The sequence below is a fragment of the Calonectris borealis genome, chromosome 11 (genome assembly GCF_964195595.1).
Source record: "Calonectris borealis chromosome 11, bCalBor7.hap1.2, whole genome shotgun sequence".
Classification (NCBI taxonomy): Eukaryota; Metazoa; Chordata; class Aves; order Procellariiformes; family Procellariidae; genus Calonectris; species Calonectris borealis.
In genome coordinates, this window is record NC_134322.1 from 19,840,258 (window position 1) to 19,865,488 (window position 25,231).

Consider the following 25,231-nt stretch of genomic DNA (forward strand, 5'->3'; position numbering starts at 1 on the left):
TGTGGTATCTGAGTAGACCCTTGGATTATAGATCAGGGCAGGTGCAGAAGATTGTACTATAAATACTTTTACCCTTAAGGGGTTCACAAATTTCTTGAATGACAAACCGGACAGAAACATATTAGTTCTGAAGTCGAAAATTATTAAAATTAATTTTAGAAGAATTTAAAGCTTTATTTTCCAACAAGTCATCCCGTAGTTCTTAATTATAAAAGCTAAAATGCTCTTCAGCATTACCTTAGAAATGTTACGGAAAACCTTTTACAGAGTTACAGCATGTATTTATTAAGCATGACTGGGATGTTCAGGGGTATTTCTGTACTCATTTGCTGCTTACTGAGCTGTGCGGAGAACTGACTGTCAGGATTCCTACCTTCTATTTTAGGGCCTTCTCTAGCCTTATGGCTGGAGCATATATAACCAATTCCCTCAAGGGAAGTTTTGCCATTTATACGCCTCTCTTAGAAATATTGTCCCTCAGCTCCCTTAGTGCAAAGCTCTCAGAGATCCTTACAGGATAAAATACACTAACTGTAGTGGTAAAGCCTGCCTAATTTCATTAGTATCTATTGTTTTATTTGTTTTCCAGGTGAATACAGATGTTTTCAATTTCCTATTTTTTGATGATATGCCACACTCATGTTGCTGCTCCCTTTGCCCAAAATGAACCTTCTGGTTTTACAAGGGCTGTGGAGGTCTTGGAGACCTTTCAGAAATTAGTTTGTATTTTATTTAAATTTGCCTCCCTATGAGGGAACACTCCACTTCTCAAATGACACATACAGGCCTATGAGTTCACTCTGACTGACCTAATTTGAATCCTTAATCATCTTTTAAGAGACATGTTTTCATAGAACTGGCAGAACCAGTTGTAGTATAAGGTTTTTAGGTGTCATTTCCTGCATATTCTTTTAAAAAAAAAAAAAAAAAGAGAGAAGAAGAAAAAGAAAAGGCAAAGGAATTCCAAGGGTATATTTGAAGTTTTTCCAAATGAATATATCCATGTACCCTTTTGTCTGTTACTAGAATCAACAGTGTGAACTCCCTTTGACCAGTCCAATCCATGCACAAAAAAGCAGGTCCCTCTCAAGGCAAATTTCTGCTGATGGCAAGGGATATATGACATGACAGAAACGTCACGATATAAACATGTTCCAGCCTTGCTCTCGGAAACAATATCATATTGTCAGTAAGCCTGAAGTGCAACATCACCTAGTCATAAGAGGAGAAGTGAATTTTAAAAACAGTATATCCCTCTCTGGTTCTTTGTGTTGGCTGTCTTGATTTTCTAAAGAGCCTGATTAAATTAACAGAATTCAAAACGAGTGCAGTAGGTACTCCCCAGAAGCAAGTAGAACTGCTGCTAGGGAGTTCCTGCACCATTTGTCAATGAGATAGCTGCTGTGGTGAAAAACAAAAGGTAACAAGTAACATTACAGAATTGGTATTATGTCAGAAAAGCAACGTTTGTACTGCCTTCTTATTCAGTGTGCAAAAATAATTTATATACAATCTTTCTTCACATATCAATTAAAGAGGGAGAGACTATACAAGCTATTTGATTTCCAAGCCTATCTTTCTTAGCCAGCTGGAACAGGAATTTCCAAGCAATTGAAATCGTTAATGAAAGGTATAGCAAACATGTTTACACATGTCTGTACTTTTCATATTCTCTCTACGAGGAAAAATAAAAAAATTAAATCACCATCAGCCAGTTCAGCCCCATGGATACAGGGTCATCTTGATATAAACACAGCTTATTAGTTGGACATTTTCATGTAAGTGGAACCTCAAGATTTTGTTTTTCTGTGGAGGTGATAGCATCCTCCAGGTATTTTTTTTAAAAACTTTGAGTTCCTTTCCTTCTCCCCATATCTCATACTTTCTCACGTATCCCAGAGGCTCCCATGTCATGGCTAACATTCTTTTAGAAAAATGGAGCTGCACAGGAATTCTTTAAGAGCCTATCAGCACCACTCCCAAATTAGCCAGACAGGATACTGTTTGTTTAATTTCGCAAGACATTTGCTTTCCCCAAAGCCAGAAGAGCTACCTCAGTAAATTCCCAGCCATGATACTCTACACTTTTTAAGGAGTTTTTTGTGGCAGATGAGTAAGTTCTCCTAAATGAGAAACAAAACATACTGATACATTTCATAATGCAGTTAGGTTGTTGAATAATATGTAACTAGGTGTCCTTTAAATATTCACTATACTTATCTCAGAAAGGCCCTAATCTGTTCTAATTGGCTATATTGTAAAAGCACGATAAGTGCAAAGAGAAAAACTACAGACTTTTTCAATACTCTCTTGTCTGGTGTTTTTAAACATTCTGTGACAGTGCAATGCTGTTTATGTTTTGATGGGTTTAAATAGTATTTTTTTTAACTTATAGATGGGGTGAATAAACGATATTGTCTGTATAGAAAAGAGAATTTCACCCTCTAGAAACATTTTACTTCATAATTTTTACTATTATTACTATTATTTTACTATTATTGTCATAGGAGTTTGGTTATTAAACCAACGCAGTGAGAAACCAATGCAGTGAGAAATCATCTTTTCTTTAAGTAGGCATAAAGAAAGCTTCTACTTTGCCAGTGGTCTTCCACGCTCTGTAGCAGCAATGCACATGAATCCCTGTGCCTAGCTGCGAGCCTCTCTGAACTTTGCATAGTTCACAGCTGAAGTCAGGGTATGGCCTTTCTCAGGAGTAGGGGAAGATAACTGTCAGTCTGAACCCTGATCAGGGGGCTTTGCTATCTTGTAGAGCTGAAGCTTCATGGTGCAGCTTGTTTAAGCTCTCCAGGAGCTGGCCTCCAAGGCCAGCTCCGCAAAGCCAGCCCTTACTGCCTTGGCAAGTACAGCGGGCTAGAAGCCGTAGGACATTCCCTCCTGCTGCAAAGTAACATCAGTTCAGCTGATCCAGTGACAGCACCAGGGAGGAATTTTCTGCTGCAAGTACTGAGCGCAGACAAAGAGGCTGCTTAATTTTCTCTTTGTGCAACCCAAATCCTGTGGGGCTCGTGCACATCCGTGTATGTTCTGCACTGTACAACGGAGCGTGCGTCGTGGGGACAGAGCGTGTTGTGTCTTGCTTGCTGTGCTGATGAGACTGTGAGAGACCCGCCAGAAGCGAAAATAGGTCTCCACTTAATTATATGTTATTTTGTTAATTGTCTCTCCCTCTGCTGCCTGTCTCTCGCTGGCGTTGCAGGCAGAGGGTGCAGGCCACCTCTCCAGCCAGTTTTTCTGTCCCAGCTTCTCCTGGGCTCCATCCCTTGCAGCTCTGGCTACCCCCAGGAGGGCAGCCGACCCGCCACTGTCCCAGTTGAGGGGTGTTGTAACTCCGCTGTGCCTTTCCTTTTCAGTTCAGTGTTTGCGCCCCTTGCATGTGCAGCAACGAGACACATCTCCCTGCGCAGCCAGAAGTCCCAGCGAGGTACTGCAGAGGAGGGCGGTAGACATGGGAAGCATTGGCAGCCGCTGGCGGCTCTGCTCAGCCCCGGCACCGCCTGGGGAGGAGGGGAGAGCCCTCCTGTGCCCCCGATGGCCACCTACGCGGGGGGTCTGGGTCGCACCTCAGCCCCTTCCCCCTCGGTGTGGGTGCCGGCGGACGCCCTGCCCTGCTCTGCCCTGCCCGCGGCCCTACCCGCCCGGCGAAGGCCTCGCCGCGAAATCTGGCCTTCGTGCTCGGCGCTGTACGGGCCGGCCCAGCACCCCGCCGCCCGCACTTGCTGCAGCTTGACTGTTCGGTAGAGATGTCCCCTCCTCCCCTGCCTCTGGCTGCCGGGGGGAAGGTCTTAAAACGCATTCATTCCGTACGTGCATACGGTTAACCCCTTACTGCCCCTCCAGCTGCCCCCCCCCCCCCCCCCCCCCCGCAGCCCCGCGTGTTCCCCTGCCGCCTAGCACGGCCGGCTCCGCCACCCTCCCGCCTTAAAACAGATTGATTTCCACGGGTGGGGACGGCTCCAGCACGCGGCTGGTGTCACCCAGACGCCCCGCCGGGCCCGAGCAGCCTGCGCGGCCGTCTCCTCCGCTCCCCGGGCTCCGGCTTGCTGCTTTTTTTTTTTTTTTTTCTCCCAGGAGTAGCAGCGAAACGTCCCGTCCTGCCTATTTGGAAATGGGAACAAATTGCTCCCCCGCCTTACCTCGCCCATCGCATCCCATATATAGTCATATCTACGGTCAAATGGCAGGCAGCAGCGAATGGGAGCGCTGAGCCTCCGAAAAAAGCCGGGGGGGAGTGAGAGAGGGAAGGAGGTAGGGACGAACGGAGGAGGGAAGAAAAAAAAAAGCCCTTTCCAAAAAAGTATTGGATGTCTTGAGGAATGCAGTCAGCCCCCTGGGAAAGTACATATCTGTGAGGCGCTCCCTGCCCGCCGCTTGCACTCCGCCGGCGCCCCGTCCCGCACGGATCAGCCCCGCCGCCCGGCAGCTCCGCGCCGCTCCGCGCCGCTCCCTCGGGGGCCGCGGCTGGGTCTCGGACTCGGGGCTGTCCCGCAACTTCTCAAGTTTTGCTTTCGGGTGCAGTTCGCGCGGGGACGCGCCCTAACCCACCGCCGCCATGGATGCCATCAAGAAGAAGATGCAGATGCTGAAGCTGGACAAGGAGAACGCCTTGGACAGAGCCGAGCAAGCCGAAGCGGACAAGAAGGCAGCGGAGGAGAGAAGCAAGCAGGTCTGCACCGACGGCCCGGGCGCGGCCAGCGCCGGGGCGCAAGTCTTTTCAGACGGCTCCTCTCTCTCTCTTTCCTTTTTTTTTTTCCCCAATGTACTTTGTCGTATTCCCCCCACCCCCTGCAGAACTGGTTGAACTTTTCCTAAGGCAGAGCCTCACCCTGGCAGCCCCTGGATGGAGGTTCCCGGGGGCCCAGCAGGAGGTCCCCAGCTGGGGAGCGGGCCCTGGGAGAGCCGCATGGTTTCTTTGTCATAGGGGCACGGCTGGGAGAGGCTGCCTCGAGCACCTGGTTAGCAATGGACAGACGTGCTATGATTTGGCAAAGGACACTTAAAGCTGTGTTTGCTCCCTCAGCAGACTTGTCCGATTCCAGCTGCCTCCCCTTATAGATGTGTGTCCCATTTTCTGGCCTTCTCCAACCTCCCTCCTTTACACCTAGGACTTTATTCGTTTGGGGGAGGGGGGCACATTGGTTGCACGGTTTTGGAAGATCCTGAAGGAGGAGGGAGGAAGGGAGAGGGATTTAAAAATTAATTTCCCACTTTTCTAAGCCCAGGGAGAAACATACTTGTGTGTTGTATTTCCTCTTGTGCACTTAGTTAGAGGATGACATTGTGCAATTGGAAAAGCAATTGCATGTGACGGAGGATGCAAGGGACCAAGTGCTGGAAGAGCTACACAAGTCTGAGGATAGCCTCCTCTCCGCAGAGGAGAATGCTGCCAAGGTATCGTGCCCTTGCCGCAAGCAAAGAGAATCTAACTGTCTCTCCTTCTCTCTCTCTCTGTCCGTCTGTCCTTTTCTGTCTCTTCTGCACTCGCACTTCTCCTTTTGCACGATCACGTTGCCTGCTACACCTTTTCCTGCCCACCCTCCCCTCTCCACCACTTTCCACCCGTATCACAGCTGGAGGACGAGCTGGTGGCTCTACAAAAGAAGCTGAAGGGCACTGAGGATGAGCTGGACAAATACTCCGAGTCCCTTAAAGATGCACAGGAAAAGTTGGAACTGGCTGACAAAAAGGCCACAGATGTAAGTTACCCCCATCCTTTTCACCACCACCCCAGTACAGAAACCACACACTCCTTCTGCACAGGACAGCCAGGACTCCTGCTAAGTAGCGCTCCAAAGCTTTGCTGAGGGCAGGGTCCAGGCACCTCCTGGGCAGGGAGGTGGGAAACAGCGCTGCCTCCTTGCATGAGGTTTGTACACTATCAGAGACATTTGATTGGGTTTCTGCTCACTCAACACACATGCTGTTCATGTGTAATTGCTGCTCTAGATGTGAAAGTAAAGAAAGGGTTGATTGTCCATGCAGGTGACGGGGAAAATGGCTCAGGCTGGAACAATGCTATCTTGATAGTGAGGCAGAATCGGAGAGTTAATAGCAAGTAGATCCAGGAGAGGCAGATCCAGAAGAGCAAGGGCTGCTAGTTCTGTCTTCAAGAGAGCTGTTTCTAAGCATGCATGCGTTAGAACTGTTGCTACATACTAGTTTGGCTCGCTCACTGGTCCCTGAGATAAAAGATCCTCTCCTAGGGTTTTTTTCCTGGAAATCACTGGAACTGTTCCACTTGTCAAAGAAAAGTTCAGTCTCATGTGAGAGAAAATTGTCCGGAAGATGATACTTGCTAGGTTTGCAGGTCAGAGAACAGGGATCCTGGGAGCAATCTGGGAGATATATATAGCTCAGCACTTTATATGGTAATAATGGAAGAGCCTGTGCCTCTCCCAGGCCCTCATCCCACCCACCTGTCTGCCCCTGACATGCACTTAATGTATTGCATGCATGGAACCATGCAAGTTTACTGTCTTTGCAGTTAAGGTCCAGCTCTCTATGGCTGCTGCTGTACAATTCTGAGTAAATCTCAGGTCTGAATTACAGGATTAGGTGAAACCACAGTATTTCCAAAGCAATGACCATCCTTTTCCTATAACTCAGCTTTAAAAGTTAACCTCAAAGCCATAATAAAAAGAGGAGTTCCCACAGATGAAGCAAGCAAAGTATTGCAGGGTGAGGAAGGATACTTTTAGAAGGGGAGATGTTACAAAAACCAACTTTGCATGAAAGACAACATGCTTTTATCTTATTTTACTTCTAAAATGAACAAAGGATAAAAAAGGTTTAACTTCAGTATGGCAATTAAATTGTACAGCTTTGAAAGAGAACTCAAGAACTTAACAAACATAAGCGTGCATAGGAACGGGAGAGGGGTTCTGTGTATAATGTGGATCAGATGTCTGTCGTCTTCTGTGTATGGCTGCATAGATGAGAGGCAGCTTCCTAGCAGGACGTTTATTTAACTTGTTCAAAGGAACCACATATAGATCCAGGGGAGATATTCCTTATAAGGAAAAGTATGCAGACTATTTGGAAATAGCTCGCCTAGGATGAAGGCAAGAGAAATGCTACTAGATTCCCCTTTTGAAATGAAAGATCTTCCTAAACAATTCCAATGCCATTTTCGTTTGCTGGAAAACAGCATTTGGAAGCTAGTTGAGGGCAATTTTATTTGCAGTCATCCCTCAGGCGGAGGGTAGGCAAGCGTCTGGCTTGTTTTCGTCAAGGTAAATGCTGTATTTAATGGTACGCATGGAATATGTCTGTCATTTTAAGGATGTATTTCTTTTTTGGCGATGCGGAGTATCTTTGGGGCATTGCAGTTGATCCAGTATTTACCGTACTAGTTTGGATAGTTCCAAGCCTTAGGAAAAAGACACGGGCCGGGGAGGGAGTGCCGGCTCCCTGGGGTGGACTCGCCTCGTACAGGGGCATGAGGAAACCTCACCTCGCCGGTATTGCTCACCTCGCAAAAGCTGGGCGCATCCCCTGAGGCCCGGAGCCACCTCACCTGGGAGGGGGCAGCCGCAGCTCCCTCTCCCCTCCCCGTGTCTCAGGAGCTAGGCTAGGTGCAGCAGCTGGCGGCGGCAGGTTGACTCGGTGTCATTTTATTACGCTCATCCCGGGGCGGTTTAGGGGGTGAAGGCGGGTCCTGGCCCCGGTCCCCACCCCGGCGCCGGGACGGCCCGAAGGGAGCCCGCGCGCGCTGCGCCGCCAGGGGGCGCTGCCGCCCCAGCGCGCCCACCTGGCGACGGCCGCCGCCCTCCCGGCCCGGCCCCGCCGCAGAGCCCTCTCCCGGCTGGGGCCGGCCTCTCCTCGGGGCTTGCTCCGTGCCCGCCTCGGCGGTGCGCCGCGCCGCGCCGCTCTCAGCTCGGTGTCGGCAGCCCCGCCCCGGTGCGCGGTGCGTTGCGGCGCGGGGGGACTTCCGGGGCTGGGGCGGGCGGAGGGAGGCGGCGCAGGCCGGGCGAGACGCGGGTATGGCGGCGATGAGCTCGCTGGAGGCCGTGCGGAGGAAGATCCGGAGCCTGCAGGAGCAGGCGGACGCCGCCGAGGAGCGGGCGGGCCGGCTGCAGCGGGAGGTGGACCAGGAGCGGGCCCTACGGGAGGAGGTAGGGCCGCCCGCCCGCTCGGTTCGGTTCGGCTCGGCCTGGCCCGGCCCGGCCCGGCCCGGCCCGGCTCGGGGGCCGCGGCCCGGTGGGAGCGGGCGGTGGCGCCGGGTGTGAGTCCCGGGACACAGCTGATCCTCACCGCTCCTCGGCCGGCGGGTCGGCGGCTGCTTCCTTCGCCGCCGTCTCCGACAAAATGGTTACCTGCCGGCCGCTGCGGCGCCCCCTCCCCGCGCTGCGGGCGGAGGCCGCTGTTCCCCGCGGGCAGGCCTGGGGCCGCAGGTGGAGAGTGGGTCACTGCGATTTTCGGGCTGGAGTGCTGTACAGTCCGGCTCAGTAACCTAAGTGGTGCGTGGGGCAGATGAAGCTGCGCTGCGTAAGTAGACCCCACTAGGTCTGCTGGCCAACAGCAAAATGCTGAGCTGGAATGAACTTAGGTGAGATGTTTGAGATTGGGTGCTTTGTATTAGGTTCTGAGCAAGCTTTTATAATTTTTTTTTTTCCCAAGTGCCAGCTGTCTGTTTTCCCATCCCAATGAGTTCAACTGTGGGAGGTCAGCATGCCAACTGTTAAGATGTTGTGTACTTGGGACTGAACCCGAGATGGCCACATCCGAGTACTTGCCTACAGTACCTGAAAACACCACAACAATGTGATCATATGGACCCTGTCACTATACATCTGTAGTATGTTTAGCTTGTCAAAACCCCTAGCTAAGATGGGAAGGGAACAGTAGGCACGGTTTTAGGCCAAGACAAAATCAGGTGTGAGCAGCACAGACTCACGTAGCAGAGAGATGTAGTTTTGGGTGGCAGTTACAGTAAAAAACTGATAGGGCTGCTGTTTGCCTTGCCACTGACCTTGGGGAATTCTAGCAGCTGTAACTTAATGTTTCCTGCTATAAAATGTACAATGTCCTTTGAAAACGGGCAGTTTTAATGTCTTCAGTGGTCATGTAAAAGTGACGCAAAAGAACAAATTTCTTATTCATGTAGTTTATTACAATGGAAAAAATGGTGATTATTGGATTTCCTTAAATATGGGGCTTTCTGCACATTCTGGGCAGCAAGTTCAAAGGAAGAGCCTTCTGATTACTTCCCAAGGTGCAAAATATGGCTCCTTACACTTGTGTGACTACTGCATTCTTGCAGATCACTTCACATATCCTTTTTTTTTGGTGAGGGATCATGTCACAGTCATTAACTTGTTTCATAAGGGTTTCTGTCTTTAAAAAATCCTGTACTCGTTTTCTAAGTTTTGTGGAGTTAAGCACACCAGTTTTCCTACTTTCAGTAAATATATTGCTCTAAACAACATATTAAGGGACTCCCATTAAAATGGGAAGTTTTGTTGTTAGCTTTTGTGTCAGAAGGAGTAGCACTGGAGGAGTGATTATAGCTTGCTGGTTAAGTCTTTCCATTAGAGCTCAGCCACATTGCTATAAGGCTTAGGATCCTAAAGGTTAATGTTTGTCTCTTCCCTGGAGTTGGTTTATGTGGATAATGTGGAATTCTGCAGAATACATTTACATGGTATTTAAGTTTTTGTTTGGAGGGGTCAGTGCTGGTGTGAATAAAGGCAGAAAACTGAGCTCACGGGCACATGTAGACCTGTGCCTCTTCTATAATGCTAGCTATGTATGGATCTTTTTTATTGTTGCAGCTGTATTTCTGCATGCTTGAGGAGGGAGTCTTTCAGAACATTGCAGCAAACAAGCTGAGGTGTGAATCTGACCCTTCCCTTAGTGTAACGCCTTACGTATATAGCATGTGACCATCTAGGGTAGTTTTGTGGTTTTTTTTTTCTTCCTGTGCAAGGTACAGATACGCAAACAATGAAAAAGCTAAAGCTGTGGCCAAAACGTATCACAGGTTACAGCTTTAACAATCTGTTAAACCAGATTGTTAAAAGTTTCAAGACTGTGACTAGCAGCCATTGCCTTAAAAAAGAATCTTTTCTGTTTTGAGTGCATGCATCTCAAGGGACTGTTGGTAATCACATTTTCAGAATGCATTTTTCTTCCTTCTTCTGGAAAACAGAATCTCTCTTGCAACAGTAATAATTAACACCCAATGGTAACTTATCCATGTCATTGCTCATTGTAAAAATATGTGGTGTATAAGTGCTATGGCAAAAACGCAGAAGGTTATGTTTGTCTGTTAGCTGTGGGAGTGCCCCTTAATGTCACTGGGGTTTTTTCCTTCCTTACCATATAAGGAGAGAAGTCCTGCTCCGCAGAAGAATAACTTGGGCCATATATGGCTGGTTGGTAAACCCTTATTGAGTTACTGGAGCAGGAAGTAAAAACTTGAACTTTAGTCACCCTGTGTTTTCTAAGCATATTGTATGCTCTTATCATGATGAGGAGTCTTGACATGATAATAATTAACTTGTAACATTACAAATTTCCCAAGGGTAACATTTATGAAAGGTTGTTTTCTTTCTCAAATCAGAATGTTCAACTTCTTACTGTTTAAAGCCAGAAGTCTGAAAATACAGGTTTGGAGTACTACTGCTTGATTACATAGCTAAGGATTTTATATTTGGGTTAATCTAGATCTCTAAGGATGAAGTCTTTTCTACTCCTGGTTCCTGTTCACTGCCAATACTCATTAATGTTCAAATATATATTTGCTTCCCTGTTTATGTGTTACTTCCGATCATTCTAGTGGGGCAACATTACTATTATGTCAAACATTACTATTATGTCAAAGGTTGTTTTACTTGTCTGGTGTAACTTATTCTTACTTGTGTTATGTACAACAAAATTTTAGCTGTGACCAACTGTATCTAGCTGCTTCTGGGTAGTAAAAGCAACAAATAACAGTTCCTTAAATTTTTAATTAAAGAAAAAGTACCAAACTGATACTTCTGGTATCTACTTTTGATAAAGGGTTGTTTTTTTCCCCTCCCAACTAGACATCATAGGAAATTCAGATGTGTGCTTCCTCATATATAGCAAGATCGTTTTCAGTACTAATTAAGAATAACTGTTATTCTTGGAAGTAATTAACTTTTTAGAATAATGACCTTTTTGTATATATTTTGCACTTAATCCTTTTGAAAGAAATCAAGTTTAATAATGAGATTACTATGAGAAGGCTATTATAGAACTTACCCTGCAACTTAAGCAAGTGTAGGTTTGAGAATGTCAGAAGTAAAAGCTTGTAATGATAAGAGGCAGATGAGTTGCAAGTGTTATACAGAAGATTAAGTGAACAGGTAATGCAAGAGAGGCAAATCTGGGGGAAGTTTGAGGATGGCAGTATGGGGAAAAAAACAGATGTTTTAAGCGATTGTTGCCTGTACCAGGGCCCTTCCGAGATGTAGCCTCTGCTGGTGCCTTCTTTTTCAGCTCTTGCATAGCTTGCCTGTAAGCAAAACTTGTGGGTACTCGGGCATTTCTTAAATGTTCTCATGCTCTCTCTGTGTCGGCTGTCTCATTGCAAATGCTGATCTAGGTGTATTTTTGCATGTTTAAGCTGAACCCTTCTTATGGAACTCAAGGAATATTGGGACAATTCTTATCAAAATATGGCAAAAGGTCATAAATAAAGGATTTGGGATAACGTAGAAGAATTGGGTAATTAGTTTGTGTTGATTTGATAAAAAGGAGGGGGGAACTATAATTGGTTAACATCTGCAAATACAATTACAGAAAATATTTGGGGAACGATGCATAATTCTTCCAGTGCAGTTCTTTCTAGTACAAATTGTACAGTCCTTAATGTGCTTCATTTAAAGGAAGCATTAATTAAAGGAAGCTTTTTCCTCCGTTAAGCCGTAACTTCACAATTTAATGAGGGCATGTACATCTCTGTAATACGGGCTTTTTAGTGGATGAAGTCAGAAATTACTGAAGTGCTGTTAAACGGCACTAGCAGGTACGTGGGATAATCTTTTACAAGAGGTGATGTGTGCCTTACTATGAATTAATTTCTGTTCTTCCTGTGCTTAGGCTGAGAGCGAAGTAGCTTCTCTGAACAGACGCATCCAGCTGGTTGAGGAAGAGTTGGATCGGGCTCAGGAGCGCTTGGCTACTGCCCTGCAAAAGCTGGAGGAGGCCGAGAAGGCTGCAGATGAGAGTGAAAGGTGGGCGGGGCCACTCTTGAATGGATTGTTACCCTTATGACAAAGATGATAATTGCCAGGGTGTGGATTAGGGAAATAAATTAAACCACTCCTATATCTCTGAACGTGTGTAATCCACTATTCCTTTGCCTACATGGACTTCAGTTACAGCTTGTCTGTAGGGATGTCCAAAATGTGTAGGCTTGAATTATTTTTCGTGTCTCAGTTGTAAAGATAAGATTTAAGTGGGGTAGGGCTTTTGATGTATCATGCCACATCCTGGGAAAACTGCATGGCCCAGCCCAGACTTCTCTATTTGGGTGACAACTTTTTGAGGGTGATGTGTACTCTTGTGCTATCGGGTGATTCTTGATTTCATTGTGAGTACAAAATCTCACCTGGAGAACAGCGAAGTGCTGAAAGAGGATTTGGTTCTCCTGTTGGCGAGATTGGTACATGAAAGTAAGCAAAGGAGAGAGAGCATGATAATTCCTTCAGGTTTAGGCTGGGATTTCCAGAAGTACTTAATGTAAGTTAGGAACTCAAGATTTGTGGCTTTGGAAGATCTTCTCTTTTACTTCTACAAATTGTATTTTCTATCTGTGATAGTACCTTTTATTGGGAAAGAATCCTACCTATTCTGCATATCTATTTCTACCTCACTAACGATGCAGCCTGTTGAAAAGAAAAGCGCCTGAGACTCACAGTGCGTTGTGAAATAGTTAAGAGAACTTCGGTCGAACATGCATGGAAGGGGCAATACACAATGTTTCCTGTTACACAGGAGTTAAATTTTGTTTATGCAGAGCACAGAGAGCTTCAGTGCTCTAGGGCTCTGACATGGCAAAACTCACAGGAATCTGTTTCGCCTGTAAACATAATGCCTGTCAGTCCTGCAGGGGTTGTAACATGCTGTTTCACAATGAACGTAAAAGCACAGATGTCTTTAGTCATCTTATTAGGTCTTTAGAAGCAAGACCCTTTATTTACCTTTCTATAAGATCAGTTTTCCGTCAATTTAAAATGAAAAAGAATAGTACAGCTGAACAGTGGTAAGAGGTAAAGAAATTAAATTTTCTTTGTTCCTAAGACATACTTCTTTCCTTTGATCTTCTGAAGTGTGAATGCACAGGACTAGATCTATACGAAGAGTCAAGTATCTGACGTGCTTCGTTCACCTTAATACACCTGTCTGAAAGTCGCACTCCAGTAGTAGTAGAGCTGGAGATACACTGGCAAGCCCTGAATCTTGCATTTCCTGTTTTTCATGTCTTTCAGAGGAATGAAGGTCATTGAAAATAGAGCCCAGAAGGATGAGGAGAAGATGGAAATCCAAGAGATCCAGCTTAAAGAAGCTAAGCACATTGCTGAAGAGGCTGACCGCAAGTATGAAGAGGTCAGTTCTTGAGTGCAGGTCATCTGTTTCTAAAGCCCTTTAGACTGTGCCTGTAATTCTTTTTTTTTTTTTTTTTCCCTTTGCCTTTTAAGTTCAAAAGATCACAAACACCACTCTTTGCAGCTGTGGAAGGAAAAATGGGCACCCAGATACCTCAGGGGATAAGGTAGCAGGAGATCTGTGCTCAGATCTTTGCACAAAAATGATTGAGAGTATTCCCTGGTCTCTTAGGAAGAAAAATATTTTTAAGTTGCCTTTTGGTGAATGAAGGAGAGGTCTTGAAAAATGTCAGATAACAAAGACTCAAATGAATAGTGAAGATGTCGCATAATCAAAACTCACCTGTTGACCAAAAAACGGAGAGGCCCAACTCCCTGCTTTTGTAGGTTCTAGAAACAGGTGACGTGTGCTGCAGCAACATAATATCTCTGATTGTCATTTGCCTTTTCTTGTAGGTGGCTCGTAAGCTTGTGATCATTGAGAGTGACCTGGAGCGGGCTGAGGAACGCGCTGAACTATCAGAAAGGTAAGCATTGAATTTACCCCAAGATGTGTGCGAGGTGCTACAAGACAACTGTAACAGCATGAAACATTGGCAGTACACTCTGTGTTCAGCTCAAAGCTATGTTTTGCTCATTTACTCTAATGGTTGAAATAAATGGTCAACGCCAAAGTAAATGTGTTCATATGTGTGTGCGCGTGTGTTTTGTCACTGCATGCTGTACCTGCACACTGATTTTGTGAATGGCTTTTGTGCATTTCATGTGTTCACTAACAGCCAAGTCCGACAGCTGGAAGAACAGTTAAGAATAATGGATCAAACCTTGAAAGCATTAATGGCTGCAGAGGATAAGGTACTGATACTAATAAACAGTTTTTAGGTTTAACTGCAACCCAAGTCTTTCAGCTTCCATAGCCGGTTAGCTCACCCAGTAGTAACAAATAAGTCCTCACTATGCTCTTTACTCTCTTTGCATCTTGCTTTGGTGGTTTTCTTTGGTCTCTTTTTTGTTTATTTATTCATTTTTACCTTTAAAACTGATCTCTTGTGCAGCCAAAAAGAAGCTGAACTGTCTCATGTGTAAAGGCTATGTAAATACTTCTGTGTAAGCCAAGGGCTGTAGATAATTTTTGTCTGGTCATCGTCTTAATGTACACTTGAAACGGAATTTGGCATCGGAAAGAGTTGCTTTCAATCTGTGATGGATTCAGCTGCTTTTGAGGCCATTCTTTTGCTCTGTAATTGTTTTCATTTTTCTCTATCTTTTCCCCCTATTTTCTCCTGTTTCTTTTGCTTGACTGAATCTTCCATCCGCCCCTTTCCTGCCTTCCTTCCGAAATAACAGCAAATGTGCTGAGCTTGAAGAGGAGTTGAAAACTGTGACCAACAACCTGAAGTCGCTGGAGGCTCAGGCTGAGAAGGTAGGCTAGAGACTTATGTGAGAATGTGTCCCTTAACGTTGTCACCTGGATTGGCCTGTGGGGTTTTCTTTTTATGCTGATCACTTCGCAGCATTTCAGCAAGGCCATTGTCAGTAGAAGCATTGGGACTTACTATTCAATTCATATTTGGCTCTTATCGGAACCTAGCAATCCTTCCTGTTCCAAATAGGTCAGTATTATTTGACCACATGTTCTGTTAAGTAGTCTGACAGGATTAAGTATTTATAGAATGTCCCTCAAAATGGCACTTGTGTGCTAACATTAAATTTCTCCAAATGCCACTCCTCTTTAAATCTGGAGTACTAATTTCTACTCAAAAGTTCCCACCGTATAGCACTGGAATATAACTCAAGGGAAGTTTGGTTCTTGTAATAAACTGTGTACTACCACAGTCTGGTGAGTGGAATTAATTTAGTTTTACCCATATTAATTTCTTGTATACAGTTGATCTATTAGAAGAGAGTCTTGAATGTGGTATTTTTTTGTAAATTTAGAATACCTGGTCTAATATCAGTGATCCTCTTTCTAATTACAGTACTCGCAGAAAGAAGACAAATATGAAGAGGAGATTAAAGTCCTGACTGACAAACTGAAGGAGGTAAAATTAGAGTTATTCTTTACAACAGATGTTCCAATGCAACTTTGATGCTTTTAATATAAACACTACTTTGATGCTCTAAGGATGAATATGTCATTTTGGAGACAGTTTATTGTTAAATGTCTCTCCTAAAAATTAGTATCGCCTTATTATTTGCCTCCTCTGATTGTACTTTTTTCCTCATTTGAATTGTTGCTCCTCTGTTTGTAAGTACGATGTGTGTGTTTCCTAAAGTAGTCTGTATTTGTCTCAACTTCAGGCTGAGACCCGTGCTGAATTTGCTGAGAGGTCAGTAACCAAGCTGGAGAAGAGCATTGATGACCTAGAAGGTATGGGGTTTTGTTTTTTTCACTTACTGTAGAAATACAGATCTTTTATTTTCCTGTTGTTGTTGTTTTTTTTTTCAGTACCCAATTCTACTCACCTGACTTGTCCTGCTTATGGGTCTGCCTAAAGAGTAAAATAGGCAAAATGTTTTCTGATTGAAATGTATTGATAACTTAAATGCTACAGGTGAACAGTTTTTTGCTCTTGCCTGTTCCTTTTTCTCTCATGTTCTCAAGACTCCTTTCATTTTTTTGCTTTATACTCTTCTACTTGGAGGTATATAAATGTATAGGGTAAATGATTAGATGATAAGTATTATTATTATCTTACTAAAAAGCTGATGAGGAGCTGTGTCATGTTTGTAATAATTAGGAATGTAGCAAGCTAACCTAATTTATTACTGCGATAAGTGTGGGTCAGGGCAGGCATTTTGTGACATAGACCAGTTGCTGTTTTTCAGTAAAGCTAATGGATTGTATACATAATCAGAAGGACAGCTTATTTAACTTCAGAGAGTTTGTGTTAAGGTTTTGATAAATCTTTCAGAACTGCAGTAGAATTAGTAGAATGTGCTTTCTCCCTCCGGAGAAAATAATTCAGTAGTGCTTTGTAATTAAAAGTTATATGGAGTTTACTATTTAGATGCATTACACTAAGTCTAGGATTTTAAAAAGCTTGATTGCTTGGCATGGCTGGCTGACTTCTGCATAAAGGGTATCAAATATGTAGGTAGCTGCTGAAAATTTATGATCACTGACTCAGGAAGGAAGCAGAGAAGAAAGATAAATGCTTAGAAGGAACAAAAATTGCTGTAATAAACTGAGTTTATGACATCACGCAAACCAGAGTGGTTTTAAAAAAAAAATGGTAGAAAATAAATGCTAGCATCCTTCTTGAGCCCCATTTTTTGATCTTTTCTCCCTAGCTCCTATGTGCCCTCCTAATGTGCATTAAAACAAAAATCCAGGGCAGCGAAACATGGATTTTGCTTCCCTTGTACACTTTCTTTCCTTTGTTTTCTCTATATCACAGGTTGCTCCACTGGCAGTGCAGTTAATGAACTTGTCACACAAAACTATTCACTGTTGATTTTTTTTTTTTTTTAATTTTTCTCTAATTTTGTAATTTTTGTTTTGTTTTGTTTGTTGCAACACCTCTTTCTGTGCACTCTTCCCCTTTCCTACGGCTTCTGGATGGTATCCTATGCCACCACCTTCACCTTCTATCCCGTGATCACGCTCCATTTCCTTGCATACCTCTGCCTTCCCTTGGGGCAATGTTAGATGAGCTATATGCTCAGAAACTGAAGTACAAAGCCATCAGTGAAGAGCTGGACCACGCTCTCAACGATATGACTTCCATGTAAATGTCTTCCCAGCTTCTGCCTGCACCTGCTTCCCTGCCCTCATTAATTGCGCAGTTTCCAGCCTTGTGAAATTATACTCCCTCTGTAGCGGGAGACGCATTCCTTTAGCGAGACTAGGTGTACAAAATACCATGAACAATTTCTTTACCGTGGCAGAGTGTGGGTGAGTGTTGTGCCTAGCCTGGTAAATACTCATGGTGATTTTGTAAGCTGCATAATAAGCTCGTGTTTACTCTTTCATTCTGTATCTGCAATCCACAATGTCTTGTGGTTGCCCTTTGTTTGTAGCTCTGCGTTTATCCTTTCAGTTCACCTCTGTTCAAGCATTGTCTACAAAGCCCATCATGTTCAGTTTACCAAAGAAAGTTGCCTCGGTATGTGCTGCATTCAGCAGCAGATACGTATTCTTCTGCTGTCACAGTTTTTCTCTGCCAAAGTTCCTCCAAAAGTTTCAAAGAAATTTAGATTCAGCTGTATTCTCTACCAATGACAGTGGAAAGTGTTTATCTAAATTTCCTTAACTGCTCTGAAAATTTCAGCTGTTATCACTAAATTACAAGTGTGGAAATTGATTTAAAATACTTTGTCGTTTAAACCCATAAAAGTGACAATTGAATTGTAGGTTGCTTTTGCATATTTTGTGGAGGGTAGTACTAATTTAATTTGCATGTACCAAAAATGTGGTAATATCAACTTTAGTCATAAGGAGAAAAATACAGAGTATTAGGTGGCAGGAAAGCAGGAGAGTGATTTTGTAAGGTGTCACTAGTCCATGCAGTGTTTGATACAAACTGACTCTTCTTCCATCAATTGAAAACTCTGAACAGAGGTCAGCTGTGCTAAATCCACCTTCCCATGCTCATACCTTTCACTTGCATGAACCCTGTACAGTTGACATGGGAAAGAGGAAGAGCTGTGGCTCTTGAATGCTTATGAGGTGTGATGTTTAGTCCCAGCATTTCTTTTTGGAAGTTAGCATGCTTTCAGCAAGGCGTAAGCTTTGCTCAGAGCTTGAAATATATTTTGCATGCACCCATATTTTAAATGTTTTTTCTTTGCTTTTTTTCATCCCTGTGTCTGTTCATTACTTCCCTCCCTCTTTCTCCCAACTTTTTAGTAGGGGTCTAATGTTGTCTGCTTTGTATGCTTTGCTTTTTTTTTTTTTTTTTTTTTTTAAATTCCCTCTACCCCCCCCAACATATGCTTTTGCTCAGTGGATTTCTTTTCTCCTCCTCTGTGTACAGAGATTACAGTATTTCTTCAATTTGGGATATTTCTAAATGGAAAACAGACTTTAAAATGTACTCTACTGGTACATGGGGATGTTACTGTAGCATTCCAGTCCCAGCATGGTGTGGTGTTTCTCCAGTAATCATCTTGGCATGCTGGGCTCTGCTGTGCTGTTGCTGCTTTTTTGGAAGTCTTCACTGCACCTTTTTTATTTCCTACCTTATCTCACCTTTTGTTTTCATGCAGATAATTTTCTTTGCTTCACTTCTCCAAAGACATCTTCATCGGGTTGGATAAAACACCTTTCCAAGCTCTGGATGTTTCATGGGTTCATTGTCCTGTCTTCTAGCTTAGTTGACTCTATTCCTCTAGCACCTGTCTCAGAATATGCTCTGTTTGTGCTCTGCTGTACAGAAACTCTACATCTCTCAGTGTAAAATAAACATCCCAGCTGTATCCCTTTTGCTATTCCCTTGCCTTTTATTTATTTAAATAACTATTTCAGTTATTAATAAAAATTGTGGGGTTTTTGCCATTAGGAATTTAAATTTTTTTGGTGTTTCCATTTTTTTTCTGCAAATACTTTTGCCTGAATGTTGACTATGCAAAGCCAGTGATAGCAGTCTATGGAATGAGAATACTACTTTTGGTATTCGGAGGTCAGAACTGACCAGTTATGATCTTAGTCTTTCTCAAAATCTCATGCAGATAAAATGACAAATAGATGTAATGGGAATCTTTTCAGTTGTTATTGTTACACCAAAACTTGCAAGGACATTACTTCCATGGGGTCATTTGGTTGTGGGAGCATGGCTGAGAGACCAGTTAAGTCCTTGATACCAGATTTTTCACTTTAAAGTCTGAAATTTTCTCCTAGTTTGAGCTGAAGACTTCCTGTCTTTATATAAATGTGTGTTCGTTAACTTAAATATTTGAGACAGATTTAAAGGCGCAATATCAAAAACTTTAAATTCTTTTTTTCATGCAAAAATAGTCCTTTAAATGTCTTGCAAAAAACTTTTTACCCTCTTTCATACCTTGATTACTCAGCAAAGATGTTGCTTGCTAATTTTTTATTTCTTTTTTTTTTTTTTTTTTTACAATATACTTCTCTCGAAGGAGATAGGATGATAGGATTGGATTGAAGGAGAGATGATAGGATTGGAAATTCAGCAGGGACATTTCAGTAGCTTTCCACTCTCGTGCTTAGCTCAGATTTGTGAGTTTGAATTGCAGACTCATGAGAAATGTTTCAGAACTGGAGTAGGAAAACTCTCATCATTATACTAATAATGAAATTATTCTGCTGCAAAGTGGAACGTAGATTTCAGGTTTGAAAGCCTAAACATTGGCTTTCAGCTGATTTGATTGTGCCTAATTAAGGATGAAGCATTAAATACTGACATCTTGCTTTTTTGTACTGTTATTTGCAACTAGAGAGTTTATTGCATTATTTTACCTTCATTTTCTTCACAATGAAAGAAGTTATTTTCCAGTTCACATTAAAGTGAATCAGTTTAAACTGGACTGATGTCTGATTATGCCTGTCACTGTATATATTGCTAAAGTTCCTAAGTCACCTCAGCTAAATAAACTCATCATAGAGTAGCCGAGTTTTACTTTTTAGCTTGTAGATAATGTAAATGTGGCTTTCTTATTCAATTTCAAGATTATTCAGCAGTGCAGTCTAGGCTAGATTTCCTCCCCTCCCCAAAACCTGTTTTTCAAATAAGGCTTGCAAGTGGATGCATCGTCTTCCCTGCTGCCATCCTCAGATAACTTCGTCTCATCTTAGTTTTTTTATCCCATGACACATGTCCTAATGTTACTGGCTATGGGGAGAAGCCCAAGTACAGGATATGTATCAGCATCACAGGTAGTCCAGATAGTAAAGTTCAATAACTTACTACTCATCAATTGAGATACAGTAAGTAGGTTTATACACTGTGTGTATTGCAACTGAAAAGTAAAATGTTTAGTGTGAAGGTTAACCAAATATAATGGGATGAGCATTTGTAAAATGATTGAAGCTAACGTGATTAACTTTACAAATGCAAGAGTTATGGGGAACGTGGTCAGCTGTCACTTGTCAGCTGAGCCAGAGTAACTTACACTACAGCAACTCCAACTCCTTAATCTATTGTGTGTTTTGGTTTATTGTGTCAGCAATGTTGTTTTTCCCCTCGATTCCTTGCAATACTGTTGTTTCTTAAGAGAAGTAAAAAAAGCAAATCCAGCGTAGGAACCTGGTACTTTTTAACATGGTAATTTTGAACATCAGTATTTAAATCTTCCCTTTTCCTTCAAACACACATAATCAGCTCTCTGCACTGTAAGGTGATGAATTGCTGGAGAGAGTAGTGGAAATGGGCAATGCAATGCAGATACCCAGGTAGTTGCGTACAGAATTCCTAGCGGGCCCTGCTGCACTGATCTTGACTGTTTCTCACTGCAGCGTATTTCAGCACTCTTGTCACCGTTGGACCTGACCTGTACGTTATGTTGTACATCTTACAAGGTCTGACCATGTGTAGATGTGTAGCTAGTCATGTACATGAGGCGTGCAAGGCTGGCTCTGATGTCAATCATTTGCCTGGGCTCTCTGCTGTGCTGGGGCTGAGCTTGAACTCCCGGCTGGGCCTAAGGTGGCCCTACAGAGCCAGCCCTTGGCTCTACCTCTGTGGTAAATCGCAACCTAGACAGACTGCCTGTGGGTAATCAAGGGCTGACTGTACACTGGGTAAATGCTTTCCATGCTTTACCTAGGGATTTTAGTCTCATTTTGGATGTTGAGAAATACTGTAAATCTCTGCCTCAATTAGAGAGGAGTTTTCTGTGGTGAAGGTAAGCATCAAGTTCTTAGTTCAAATTATGTTGTCATGTTTGAATAACAACTAAATACACTTTGTCAAACAAAGTGAAATTTTAGTCACTCTGAGGTTTTGATGTTTTTTCCATGTATATATGAAATTATCCTGGAAGAGAAACAAGACCCAGTTGTTACCGGTCCAGGATCAGTTCTGAAATGTGCCTTGGTTTTACTGAGCTGGCTGTTGGAGTTTGGGCTGGGGAGGAAGCTGTAAGGAGTTGCTGCTCACCGCACAAGTGTGTCCTACAGACCAGCTCACTGCACAGCTTTGCCATTGCTGTGTCCAGAGCCTGCAGGGGAGGAGGATTTCTGTGGAAGCTGTTAGGAAGCTTGTGGAAAAGATTCAGAAACATTTATTCCTGTAGGAGAATAGTCTGGTATCAAGAGGGCAGGAGTACAGTTTGAATCTAGACTATTGAGAAGAATATGGACAATTTGAGAAAACAAGACAGTCAAAAACCATCACAGAACGTTCTTTCACTCTGCAGAACAACTCTCACTAAATGCACTGTCACAACATAGCTGTGGCTGCTCTCTTTGACCATGAATGTGAACTGTTCTCTCTGTTTGCTGTATTTGAGCAACACAGGTTTTCATGCTTCCATTTCATTTTCACTGAATGTTTGGGTTTGTTTTCTTCTGAAGTACAACTGAACAATTTAAAGGTTATCAAAGTGTGTTGATACCAGTAATAGAAGTATGTTTCCCTACCAAAAATACCATTTCAGCTGTTAGATTCCCCAGGAAAGGAATACAGGCTGAGTCAGACCTAGTGGTAGTTGGCTACCAGCATCTCTCCTGCTGTTACTTACCCTGGTTGTGATGCAATTACTTTCCCTCCACTGACAGATGAGGTTCCACCACATCTTAAATAGTTCAGAAAGAAAAATGGCACGCATAAAACGAATCTTCCACACATTGTACATAAAGATTAAAGCAGGACTTGGTTCTTCTAGGAATATAGCTGCAGTTCTTCCATTTCTATTCCCACTTACCTGTCTCATAGCTGTTCCCCACAACAGGAGTCTTAGCCAGTTCTTCATAAGTTATAATAGCTGTTCCTTGGAGTAGCTATTTAATTACTAGAGTTCTAGAAACAAAGGTAAAATGTTTCTCTGTATGTTACTGAACTGTCTGTGGTGTGACGAGTTTCTTTATTAACTCTTACCTAACTGTTTTCTCTGTCTAATCTGTCTTCATTCTGCCTCTTTTTTCCCTTCTAACCTGCTTGCTGCCTGTACAGACCAACTCTACCAGCAACTTGAGCAAAACAGTCGCCTAACTAATGAACTAAAGCTGGCATTGAATGAGGATTAAACTTTAGTCTGACTATATTGTTAACTTGTTTAAAAACTGCTTCTTCCAAATTTCCTTAAGAATTAATCAGTAAATGTAGAAATAAGCAAGAAACCTAGAAATTGATTTTTTTCAGGCTGTTGATTTTGTGGTAAATTAATGGATGAAATTCTCAGTTTCTGTTGGAAAAATATGAAAATGCTTCTTCTGGATGAGGCTTTTCATTATCTGTATGCACAGCTACTTTGGAGGAGCAGTAAGCTCTTTGGCTATGCATAGCTCCTTTCCTCTTCAGTAAACAGCTACAGCATTTAGCTAACAGTATCCAAAAAGTAACAGCCTGCCTTGTAGAGAGACACTCAGTTTACCTGACATCATGAATTGGCCCTGAGATTTTTACTAGAATGTGGACGAGAGAAAAATGTTCACCAGGATTCATATTTCTGTATTTCAAAGCCAACATAGAGGATACTTACAGCTGTTTTGTTATCTGGAGACTTTAATGCATTAATTTTGCATTGCTATGAATTGGGCTTGTGTTTGACTTTAAAAAAAATCTAAAAAAAAAAAAAAGAGCTATGACTGGGAGCTCCATCTGAAAATACCTGGTCAGTTTAAAGGTATGCTTGCATTAGTATGAAGTTACTATTACTGGAGTCTGGTAGGATGCAGCTCTAGAACATTGTGCTCATTTATTGTATCAAATAAGTGTGTTAAATGACTGTCCTATAAAAGTGTGCATGCAACATAAAGCTACTAACTTTGATTTTATTTATTTTCTAGAAGAAATAAATTTCTTAAAGGTCACGTCACTGACGAAGAGATTGGTTGTAATTTTTTTGTTCTTTGCAAGTTCTGAATTACATGAAACTTAAAGTATGGATCTGCAAAGAACTTAAATTATTTTCTTTATTGCCCTACTTTAAAAAAAAAAAAAGCCATTCACCATCCCACATTTCTGTAAGCAAAGAGCTTCCAGAACATGCAAGAATTGCATCTCTGTTGGCAGTGCATTTTCTTAACAAATGCAGCTGTAAAGAGTTCTAAACTTGTATTACTTGCCTTTTGTTTTATTAATTTGAAATTCTCCCTAGTTGTGCTGTCTGGGGACATCGGTATTTATGAGCATGCACATTTCTTAACTTTCTAAACCCTCCAATAGAAATGATGATTGCATGCCTTCATGTTCTGAGAATCAGTGCCTGCAAAGTACTGCTATTCATGTTTTAATTTTCTAATCCCACAACAGAGAAAGTGGCGCATGCCAAAGAAGAAAACCTTAGTATGCATCAGATGCTGGATCAAACTTTACTGGAGTTAAACAACATGTGAAAACCTTCTTAGCAGCAACCACATTATTTGTTTTATTATTTTTACACCTGCTTGCCATGAAACCCCATAAACATGTCTTTATTTTAGTTTCACCACATTCACAAGAACATCTGCTAAATTATCAGGCAGGGGTCAGGGAAACACCAAAATGGGCAAGCCATATGCGGGTTAACCTATATTACATTATGGTTTAAATGTGCCATTTCCCAACACAAATGTTACCTACACTTTGTAGAGAGTTCAGCAATTCAGTATGCTTAGTCTTTTGAAGAATCCTGGCTGTGGCAGAAAGTGTCCCACCTCAAGTGCCAACTACAATTTTTAACAAGAAGAATGATTCATGTTCAAGAGAGATCAGGTGGAAATGGTGCTATTTTGAACAAAAGGTTCTACTGAAGTCTTTTGTTTGACATCAAACAAGTCAGGAGTTGTCCAGCACAGTAATTTATTTTTATCAGAATTTTATTGATCTGTGAGGATTTGGAGTTTCTGTGCCTTCTAATTCAATAAAACGAAGGTATGTAAGCAACAGAGAAAAGTGAAGGCTTCTGGAGGTTTTAAATTGTGTTCTTGCAACTCAATACAGAAGTGTAGGTCAGCATTTCACCTTGAGTATTCATTCGATTGTATTTTTCATGTTGAAATGAAAGATTCAATAAATTCAGGAGAAAACATAAATTTGGAAGAGATTGTTTTAAAATGTATTTTATTTGTGTGGATTTTGGGGAGGGGGAGGAATTTATAAACCGATATTCGCCTCACTTTTTTTCACACTTTCTTTGAGCAGTTTTAAAAGTATACCTGTATGTAAACATTGTATAATGATATGGAATAAAATGCACATTTTAGGACATTTTTTAAATTTTGCTCTCCTGTGATTTGTTTTTCATCACATCAGCTTTCTGTGTATCGCTGTGTTAAATATGCACGTGTGCAGTGTCTCTCATTGGGATACACCGTTAGCACATTGGCTTTCAGTCTCTTCTGTTCTGTTAGGCTAATGTATAAAAATGCAGTGAAATGCAGTGGTTTGGACTGATGTGGATCCGCAGCTGCTAAGAGCGGCCCTTTGATGGCCATATTGCAGGAACCTGCCCCCATCACTTGAGTGTATTCCCAGATGGGTGCAGAATGCAACTATCCCCTAATGGATGATAGAGTTTTCCAAAATTAT

At 42.6% G+C, this 25,231-nt stretch overlaps 1 protein-coding gene across 1 annotated transcript; it reads left to right on the top strand.

Moving 5' to 3' along the window:
* Nucleotides 1–4,329: 4,329 nt before the first annotated feature.
* On the top strand, nucleotides 4,330–24,919 carry TPM1 (tropomyosin 1). Its single transcript, XM_075160324.1, is given in 10 exon segments — nucleotides 4,330–4,684; nucleotides 5,284–5,455; nucleotides 5,458–5,714; nucleotides 12,088–12,221; nucleotides 13,479–13,596; nucleotides 14,052–14,122; nucleotides 14,943–15,018; nucleotides 15,575–15,637; nucleotides 15,897–15,966; nucleotides 23,975–24,919. Coding segments are annotated over 10 exon segments (1,158 nt in total). The 5' UTR covers nucleotides 4,330–4,570; the 3' UTR covers nucleotides 24,058–24,919.
* The last annotated feature ends 312 nt before the right edge of the window (nucleotides 24,920–25,231 follow it).